Below are 10,074 nucleotides of genomic sequence, written 5' to 3' on the forward strand. Positions count from 1 at the left end.
CAGAACATCACTAGATAAAAGGGAAATCAGAGCTTCAATAAGAGGCAAGCTCACATCCGCAACCACCACACCCAAAGAATTGATAAAGACAGTACCCACTCCACAAGAAGAATCATTCAGACTATCATAGACATTAACAAGATCTATCAGATCCTGCCCAATCATGATAGGAGAATTAACAAGAGAGGTATCAGCCATCTTGTTAACATCGCACAAGCCCAAAGTCATCATATTCACATTTTAATTACAAGGTTCATGATCAATTTCTTGATGAGCCATCTCAACAATAGTAGACGACCAACATTAAAAGCTATGTGAAGATCAAATTAGGGCAAATTGCATGACCATAATTGAATGTAAGAAATAAGGTGTCCTAAGAATTAAAACTTTGGAAAGATTTTTGTAAAAAAAAAAAAAAAAAAACTCCTATACTTTTTTAACATTTATACAAACAACTTCAAGTATTTTAAATGTATTGTATATATTTTACATTATATTCCTCTTTTTCTCGGTATTCCTTTTTCAATTTTTTTTTTCTATGACGAGAAAACACCGTCCTTAGACCAGTAAAAATCCCGGTTGACCCAGCATGCAACACCCACCAATTTACACGGGTTAACACTTAAGACTTTCAGTGCTTGCCAAAGGATTCAAACCAGGGATCTGAACTTTACCCAGCCGGCTCTTCGCAATCCGAACAAGCAGCGGTGGGTCCTTTTTCAGTTTTAGTTAGCCCCTTAATAAAATTGTTAAATTTACGAAATATATCACCACAAAAGCATACCCTTTCTTTGCACTTTCGACATTCCCAAATCAAAAAAAAATATATAATAAAAACAATAAAATAAAAAATAAAAACCATGGAAATGTCACTAGTAATCTGAGGCTCTAAAATCCTTTCGATCAAGTTGCTCCTTGATCGATCGGCGTCTTTCTTCCCGCCGGTCATGGCCGCCGTTGCCACTGCCCCCATGACTCCCAAGCTCTCACTCAAGCTTCTCATCGACAAGGAGCGCAATCGAGTAGTCTTCGCTGAGACGGACAAGGATTTCGTGGACATCCTCTTCAGCTTCCTCACTCTACCTATGGGTTCCATCATCCGCCTCCTCGGCAAGAAAACTGGCGTCGGATCCATGGATCGCCTCTACGAGAGCGTCGCGAAGTTCGATGAACGCTGCTTTAAGACCCCAGCATGCAGGGCGATGCTACTCAGCCCGAGAAGCGAGGCGGAAATCCGGTGCAAAGGACTTGCGCTCGAGCTTGATGAGGAGTCGGAGCCTTGGATCTACTATCGCTGCCTCTCTTCGAGGTCTTACTGCGCAGTGAGCTCGGTATTTGGAGCTCGGTGTCCCTGTGGCGGGACAACGGAAGCGCCTATTTTGGCGTTGGGTTGGCAAGGATGCGAGGGGTCCGAGAATGGGTTTGTGAGGGATTCCGTCAATTTCATTGTGAGCGATGATCTGGTGGTACGGCCTGCTTCAATTGGGGCTAGCTTGGCTCTGATCAACGAGCTTGGGATCGATGATGGCAATGTTCTTGAGAAGAAGACTGTGCATTTGAACAGAGAGGAGGTGAGCTTGCCTGGTTCGATGATCTTATTTACGTAGGTTTAGTTTAATTGTTCTGTATCTTGATTAGCTTGTTCAGATTGACTAAAAGTACTTTACCATTAAGTCGGTTTCTCCCAAAAATTCTTTGCCGGGAATCCTGATGCTTCCTAATTTTGATTATCTTCACGGCACAATACTTGCTATAAATAAAATCTGTGTGGCTATGCGTTTGGTGGAGGGGAATAAAATTATGATTAATAAGGAATGGTGCAAGTTTGTCGTCAATCGATTCATTCTGTCAACAAACATATCATAGGAAGGTATGCGAACCATTAGTTTGATATTTCGCAATTTTATTCATAGGCTGATTTCTTAGGTCCTACTGGGGGCTGAATATTGTAATTAAAACTTCTACCTTCAAGCTCCTGAATTTCAATGAATGAAGTTTAACGAATTTCCCTTTATAGCAGCTAATTGAAGTTGCTTTTTGCCGTTGCCTCTCCACGCTTTTGAAAAATTTCTTAATTTCTGACGAGGAGCATATTTTCACACCCGGCACACTATACCGCCACTAACAAATTCTGTCCATTTTTTCATTTCAATTAAGCTGCAGCTTCTTGATATATCTTAAACAATTAATCTTGGTCGGGCATGAATCTTGGGGCAAATTTGAGTTGGAAACTTCTGAAATTAAATCTGGGACTATCCGAACTCCGATTTCAGTAAACTTATAGTCGAACTAAACATCTCAAAAAGACGAACCCAACGACACCAAAATTGACTCAATATGAGCCCAAATGTGTCCAAATCAAAGACTCGAAGCACATTTGGAAGGTCCAAACCATAAATTGGATGACCAGACGATTTTCAAATGTGACATGCTTATAATCAAATCGAGTAGCTCGACAAGACGAATCCAATGAGTCCAAGATCGTCGAATTCTTATATCATTAAGACACTGAAATACTCGATTAAGGTCCACGATCAAGGGAGTCGATATTAGCCGTCCATTCAAAACACTCCTAACATGACATTGATATTCTCCTTATTTACTGGCCATGTCACTCCTAAAAAACTAAATAGACTTCTCATTCTTTATTGAGCGGGGACCAAGCAAGGAAGAGAAGGGACGAGAAGGGAAGAAGAAAGAGAGATCTGGGATCTAAGATCTCTCTTGCCACAAAACTCCTCCTCGACCACTGTTCGACCATCATCCGTTGTCGGACTATCGTCGGACTTATGCCGGCCATCGATGGTCGCCAGACTTCTGCTCGGCCACTAGCCGTTGCTCAACTACAATCTTTCTGATCTCTGTTGCCCACCAATTACGGTCATTCTGACCATATTTACCATACTACGGTTTTTCCGACCTCCATCGTAGACTATGGTCCTTCCAACCACCGTCGCCCAACTACGGTCTTTTCGACCTTCGTCGCCCGCTTAATATGGTCTCTCTGACTTCCACCTCCAAATTACGGTCTGTCCGACCGCCTTCGCCAGACTACAGCCTTTCTGACCTCCGTCGCCTGCCAATTATGATTCCTCCAACCAACATCGTTCGTCGACTATGTCTTGCCGACCAAATGAACATGTTAACACTGATTCTTCTAACTCCCACTATGTAATGCACTTTATATGATGTATATTTGCTATATCGAGCCAATACCTTCTCCTCAAGGAGGGGTCTTATTTGTAATCAACTGCAAATACTAGTTGATTCATTTAAACTGGGCAAGGCCCCGTGGTTTTTTCCCCTCTTCAGGGGTTTTCATATAAAAACTCTTATCTCTTATGAATGTTACACCCTTATCTTTCATCTATTTGTGTTCTGGATCTTCGTACAAAGCTAAGACATTAAACTTTATATTTCTCTATTGCTACGAATATTCCAAGACGCCACACTTATTTTTATTTCAAAGAAACATTTTCTATTTTAATTTTATCTGTCTCTTTTTAGTTATCGGGGGGCTGATGGGAAATTAGAAGGATAGTATTTCTATTCTCTTCCTTGTTGTGGAAGGCGATTTTTGAAACTTTTGAATCTTAAAGGGATAGAATCGTTATTTTCTATTGCATTTGCCTAGTTTGTTCTCCTCCTTTATTAAGCTTGTTTGCTAGAGTGGCACAGAGCAATGGAAACATTACCTTCTTCATCAAAACTTAGTGCTTTACAATGATGGCCAATTGTTGAAATTTCTTAACTCTTTGAAATGTTTGAGTAGAATGCATGCTCGTTGGGCATTATTTCTACAAAATTTAGCTTTGTGTCTAAACACAAAATGAGCTTGTAGACACACCCAGTAGGAACTAGGAAGTCTTTTCTTCTAACCACCTGCACATGGAGATAATTAGACTGGAATCCTTGAAGCAGCAACAGTGATTTTTTGGCCCCTTGGATCCTTTGCACTATTTCCCAACTTTGGTCGTTGGGTGGAATATTACCCCTTCAACATGGCTACCTATTTAAACGAAATCAGCTGTGCATTTCAAACATTTCTCACTGGATGCAACTCATTAAAAAAATGTACATGGGAGGATTGATGGCTTGGGGCGTGGAAAGACATTTTTTTTGTAATAGCCAAAGGTTTGATTCTTATTATGAAAACAATCACAACCCTCATACATATTTTTTGTTTTGAAAATATTTATATAAATATACGTTTCATTGATAAGATGTTCTAAAATGCTTATTAAAATAAAATTTCAAGTTATTTTTATATTTAAAAATGTTGATTGTTTGGCTCAAAAATAGTGACAAAGAAATCATGATAATATTTCAGGAATCATTATAACTCTAATTTGCAAATCATCTTTGTTATAACATAGATATTATTATGCTCTAATTATAAGATTTTTTTTTTCTAATTATATGGGAAGTGTAGTTATGAAAATAAGCAGTTCCTTATTTATTTGCAATTCCTAAAAAAATTAACACATGTTGGTACAAATGGACCCTCTGCCAGATTCTATCGTCTCAATTTCTTTCATCCAAAGTAGTAATGGACATACTTTTTTGCAGAAATCATTGTGTAAGCATACTTAGCAAACACTTTCTGGTGTTTAACAGGTTTTGAATTTGCTCAAGAGGGCGCTTGTCTCAAACATTCCTCTGACAGATGTCTTCCTGCAAGAGCCAGACACAATAGATTGTGCCGAGAAATTGCCAACAAAAAACATCATTCAAGCAAGAGAGAAGCCCAAAATAAGCAGCGACAATAACTTGAAAATTCCTATGAAGCTTTTCCTAAGCAAAGATACTGACAAGGTGGTGTATGCTGAAGCAAGTGAAGAGCTGGTGGATCTTTTATTCAGCTTCCTTACTTTTCCACTTGGTTCCATTATAAAACTTCTGGGAAAGAGATCCTCCTTGGGATGCATGGACAACTTATACAAGAGCGTTGAGCTTTTGAGCTCACCTAATTACTTAATCTCAAATGAGTGCAAGGAGATGCTATCTTCTCCTAAGCTGGCTCCTTTCTTTGGCGTTGATAAGCAGCTTTTGCATATTGAAGAAGCTTTTCCTCTGTCAATCAAGTCCTGTGCATGCAAAACCTGCTTTTCCTTCTCTTCAGCGACCAGATGCCTTCATGGACATAATGTATCTTCCTTTAATCTGATGAATCCTAAGTTGCAGAACTCAGGTATAGAACGAGGAGGAGGTTATGTGAAAGGCATGGGATGGTTCCTGATAACAGATGAGATGGAAGTGAGCCCGCTTTCACCAATCACCAGTGTTCACATTATCAACAAGTTGATGGTGCCTATCAGCGGTTTAGAGGAGGTTACAGCCAGCCTAGGAGAAGCAGAGGTGAGTTTAAGGCTTCGTCTGAGACGGCTTTCTTACTGCTTTTAAAAGTAACTTTTCAGTGCAAAAATTTTAATTTTTGTGCTAAAAAGCTGCTTTAAGAAGTAATAAGAAAATTGTCCCAAACGAAACCTAAGTTTGTGTTTGCGAGTTTCTGTCTTCAACATTACATTTAGTTTAATGATCTTTAAATCCTAGCGTAATATATAAATAACATCACTTGCTGCAAACAAAATGTTTGCCAAAGCCAATTGATATGCTTTTAGTATTGCTTTCTTTAGCAGTGACTATTAAGTTATGGAGCTGAAAGAAAACGCACTATGCAGATTTAATTGTAGATTATTTTATTAAATATATTTTGAGCATTTTGTTATATTTTGGCTATAATTTTCTTTTTTCTGTGGGAGAGATCTTAATTCTGCATTAGTGAAATTAAAGTTGTTATTAACCATAATCAAATCATTGATGGCAACATGATGTAGCCATCAGTTGAGTGAAACTTTTATAATTTTTGTTGTTGTTTGTGCATATGAACTTCCTTTCAATTTTTTAATTTTTTTTTTGTTCTCTTTATTTGAATTAGTTTTTATCTATCCCCCAAATGCGACCATGCATTTTAGGTAAAATTTCATTAATTGGCGGCATAGCAGTCCAAGTCAGATCATCTAGATGCTTGATATGCTTAGCTTTATTTGGGACGGCTTTTTAACTGCTTCTTAAAGCTGCTTGTACTAGAAAGCTGCTTTAAGAATTTGTAAGAAAGTCGTCTCAAATAAAGCCTTTGTCTAATATTGCATGGACTTTGAAAACAAAGTATAAAGTTGACATCATGGTGTCTTTCTTTTTTTTTGATTTGCAACATAATATTAAAGTTTTTTCTGCATATATCTTTTGATGGCGCAGGCTTTGGATTTGTTGAGGGCTTGCTTGATCTCAGACGAGGTGCTTAGTGATGTATTTTCTCCCAATTTATTAAGGCTGCTTCAGCAGAATTGGCTGGGCTTCTTTCCTTGCAAATCAGATGGGTAATTATCTTATATGAATGAAATTTCCTGATTCATATCTACTTACTCACCTGCTGTTGTATTTATAAGAACATATTTGCTTGATAACTTGTATAATGTTTACATTGCTATAAAGTTACTAATTCATTTACTATTGTAAAAACATGATAAGATTGAACATAGTAGGCTTCTAATTACATTTTAATACTGTGGGGTTATTATTTAAAAAAAATTAAAAATCTCACGCTTTAGTTTCGTTTGTGATAACTTTTTTATTGTTTTCTAAAATAATTTTTCAGTATAATTTTTTTTTTTAATTTTGTACTAAAAAACTGCTTTATAAGACAGTATGAAAGCTCTATCAAACGAAAGTCTAATCTGATTCCCAGATACCCTCTCTCTTAATGTAATTTTTTTTTTTGTTAAGAATATCCTATCTCTGTAAATTGAGTGCTTGAATCAGTATTTAGAGTTTAAATACGTTTTTCATCTTAAGTGCTAAGCCTTAATGATTTGGGGAGTTTGTGCCTTCAGATGGAGTTGTATTGATGCTTAATATCGTCATTAGTAAGTTTAATGACATGATTAATGTTTTACTGAGATGGTTAATCTACCATCATAATGTCTTCTGGAATGTTAAATATTGCATCATCAATGGTAATTATGTCGGTATTGACGGTTGGGATTTTGACAGAATTTGTGATGGTTGATATTCTCACTACCAGTTTCAGAATACGAGAGGTTTTTTTACTTTTTTATGGAGAGAGAGAGAGCGAGTACCTAAAAGAGTGCGTGTTTTTAGAGAAATTAATTTGTGTGGAATCCAGACATGAAGAACCGTTTGGGCATATGACTGTACATAGATGTGATACACACTGACACACTGTGTTTATTATGCACACAGTGTGTACACTCACAGTCCAGATGGCTCCAGACTCCACACAATCTATGAGAATTTTAATTAAGGGATTGGTACATATAGAAGCCATATTGGGGAGTTGCAATTTCAAACTTCACAATTAGTTTTATAACACTTTGTAGATGTCCGACAGGAAAAATTATTCTGTGCAGACCCCGGACAACATTCGGAGATCAACCAGAACACGCCATGTCAAGTATTGGTGCTCGGTACTGCTCCATACCGGGTGACATAGCGCATTTTGATTGGTCTTCAGACCGTTAGGTCTACATAGAATAATTTTTCCCAAAATGGACCCTTTGTTGGAGTCAGATGACAAGACGATTATTTCGGCAGTAAATTTGCTTCTTTTGAAGCTCAACATAAACTTTAAGGTTAAAACTTAGTCAATTTAGCTTTACAATTGGTGTTTTGCATCAAACGTCGCAACTGATCCAATGGAAAATATGAAATCTCGACATAGATAATTTGCTAAAAAAACATACTTGTTGCGGGCTAGATTATAAGCGGTAATAGAATTATAATATTGCGTTCTAGCATTGTACATATGTTCAACTCACATATAGAGAGCACAAAATTTTTTACATAGAAAGCCCTTGAAAGGGGAAAAATCACGGGGCCTTGCCCAATTGAAATGATTATACAACTCTCAAAAAAAAAAAAAAAAAAAAAAAAAAAAAAAAAAAAAGAAATGATTATACTAGTGTTTGGATAAATTATAGTGAGTTGACTCATCCTTCAGGGCGATTAGATTACAAATGTAAACCGTATGATTGAAGTCTAATGACAAACAGGGGTGAAAGTTCGGTGTTATTTGGTGGTTCGACAGAAGTCTGACATTACTTGAAAATTCGGGCGTTAGTTGGTAGTCCGGCGGTGGTTTTGTAGAAGTTCAGTGTCAGGTATTAGTTCGATAGAACTCTGATGTTGGGCAGTGATCCTGTGAAAGTCCAGGCATAAGGTGGTGATCCAGCAGAACTCCGAGCGTCAGGTGGTGGTCTGGCAGAAGTCCGGGAGTTAGGTGGTGGTCTGGCAGAAGTCTGGGTGTCATGTAGTGGACCGGTGGAGCTCCGGAAGTCGCGTGGTGGTTCGGCGGAATTTCGAGCCTTAAGTGGTGATCCGATAGAACTCCGGGCGTCAAATGATGGTCCGGTGGAACTCCGGCGTCAGGCGGTGGTCCAAAGGAACTCCATGCCTCAAGTGGTGGTCCGGCGGAACTCCGAAATCAGGTGGTGGTCTGGCGGAACTCCGACATCAGGCGGTGGTCCGACACAACTCCGGGCGGTGGTCCGACGGAACTCCGGGCGGTGGTCGATGAGGTGCAAGAAGGCAAGAGCGATCTCCAATCTCTCTCTTGTTTCCTTTGGCTTGTGTCCCTTCTCAAGAAGAATGAGAGGTCTATTTATAGATTTCTTAGGGTGGCATAACTCGTAAATAGGAAGATGATCAAGGGTAAATGATGAGTGATTTTGGATGGACGGCCGATGTTGAATCCCTTGATAGTGGACCGTTTGCTAGACATTTGAAGGTTTTAATGATGTCAAAATTCCATGATCATAGGCTCATTGGATTCGTCGCGTCGAGCCGCTCGATTCGACTAGAAGCATGTCACGTTTGGAAAACGTTTGGTAATCCAAATTGAGGCTTGAACCTGCCAACAATGCTTCAGGTCCTTGATTTAAACTCATTTGGGCTCGGATTGAGTTGAATTTGGTGTCGTTGGGTTCATATTATCGAGACATTCAGTTCGAGTGTAAGTTTTCTGAAATCAAAGTTTAGATAGTTCCAATTTTAATTTCAAAAGTTTCCAATTTGATTTTTCCTCGAGATTCATGTCCAATTAGGACAATTTTTTGATGATGTATCAATATTTTATATGAAATTAAATACAAATTACAGCTCATAAAACTTTTTTTAATAAAATTATAATTTTTTTTTAAATCACAATAAATTATTGTTTATATTTGTAAAATAATTAGCTGACGCATTTTAAGGGAATGGCAGAAGAATAATTTTATCCCCATCAATTCGGAATTTTTACCGTCTTATTTATTTATTTTTAATTGGAGGACCGAACAACATCGAATTGGAATTTCGACGGTCGTTTTAAGTGGAGAAATTTAATAAAATTGTTATATTGGAAGGTTAAAAATGTCTTAAATAAAGTAAAAGTTAGATTCTTAAATTTATATCTGCATCAAATTCCCATTAACTTTGTTCGCCAAACTCAAAGTCGTTGTTATCAACAAATGCTAATTAAGAGCTTTGGGCCCTAACTTGTCCATAAATAAGACCCAAAGGTCCATCTTTGTTTCATCAAAACATGGGCGGCGGCAAAGGTAGTGGCGGCGGCGGCAAAGGTGGTGGCGGCGGCAAAGGTGGTGGTGGCGGAGGCGGCAAAGGTGGTGGTGGTGGAAGCGGCGGAGGAAAAAGTTATTCTGGCAACAAAGGTGGTGGTGGTGGTGGTGGTGGTAGTAGTGGTAAGATGAAAGCACCTGGAGGTAGTGGATCTTATATTTCGAGAGCCACCTTTGAAAGCAATCCAAAAGGTTATTTTCATGGCCTTCATCATGGTAATGGCGGCGGCGGCGGCGGCGGCGGCGGCGACAGCTGCAGTGGTGGGGATATTTAGAGTTCAAGCTATGTTATGTAAGGTCTAATTAAGCAAGAATATAAATAAGTACATCTGTTGATCACTCGCTTATTATTTGCCTTTTTCACTTTCTATTTTCATAAATAGTATATATACATGGAAAGAAATCAAGTGGTCAAAAAAAAAAAAAAAAAAAAAAAAAA

At 38.3% G+C, this 10,074-nt stretch overlaps 2 protein-coding genes across 2 annotated transcripts in view; both read left to right on the forward strand.

Moving 5' to 3' along the window:
- Positions 1-865: 865 nt before the first annotated feature.
- Positions 866-6,524, forward strand: LOC110111134. The gene is made up of 3 exons (XM_020842876.2): positions 866-1,571; positions 4,618-5,358; positions 6,259-6,524. The coding sequence occupies exons 1-3, from the start codon at positions 948-950 to the stop codon at positions 6,382-6,384; spliced, it is 1,491 nt and encodes a 496-aa protein (XP_020698535.1). The 5' UTR covers positions 866-947; the 3' UTR covers positions 6,385-6,524.
- Positions 6,525-9,552: 3,028 nt separating this feature from the next.
- Positions 9,553-10,074, forward strand: part of LOC110111304 (glycine-rich protein DOT1-like) — a 2,492-nt gene continuing 1,970 nt past the window's right edge. Inside the window, exon 1 of the mRNA XM_020843110.2 lies at positions 9,553-9,875. Within this exon, the coding sequence (XP_020698769.2) occupies positions 9,602-9,875 (274 nt within the window). The 5' untranslated portion in view covers positions 9,553-9,601. The remainder of the gene's footprint in view (positions 9,876-10,074) is intronic.

This window comes from Dendrobium catenatum, unplaced genomic scaffold, assembly GCF_001605985.2.
Source record: "Dendrobium catenatum unplaced genomic scaffold, ASM160598v2 fragScaff_scaffold_621, whole genome shotgun sequence".
Taxonomy (NCBI): Eukaryota; Viridiplantae; Streptophyta; class Magnoliopsida; order Asparagales; family Orchidaceae; genus Dendrobium; species Dendrobium catenatum.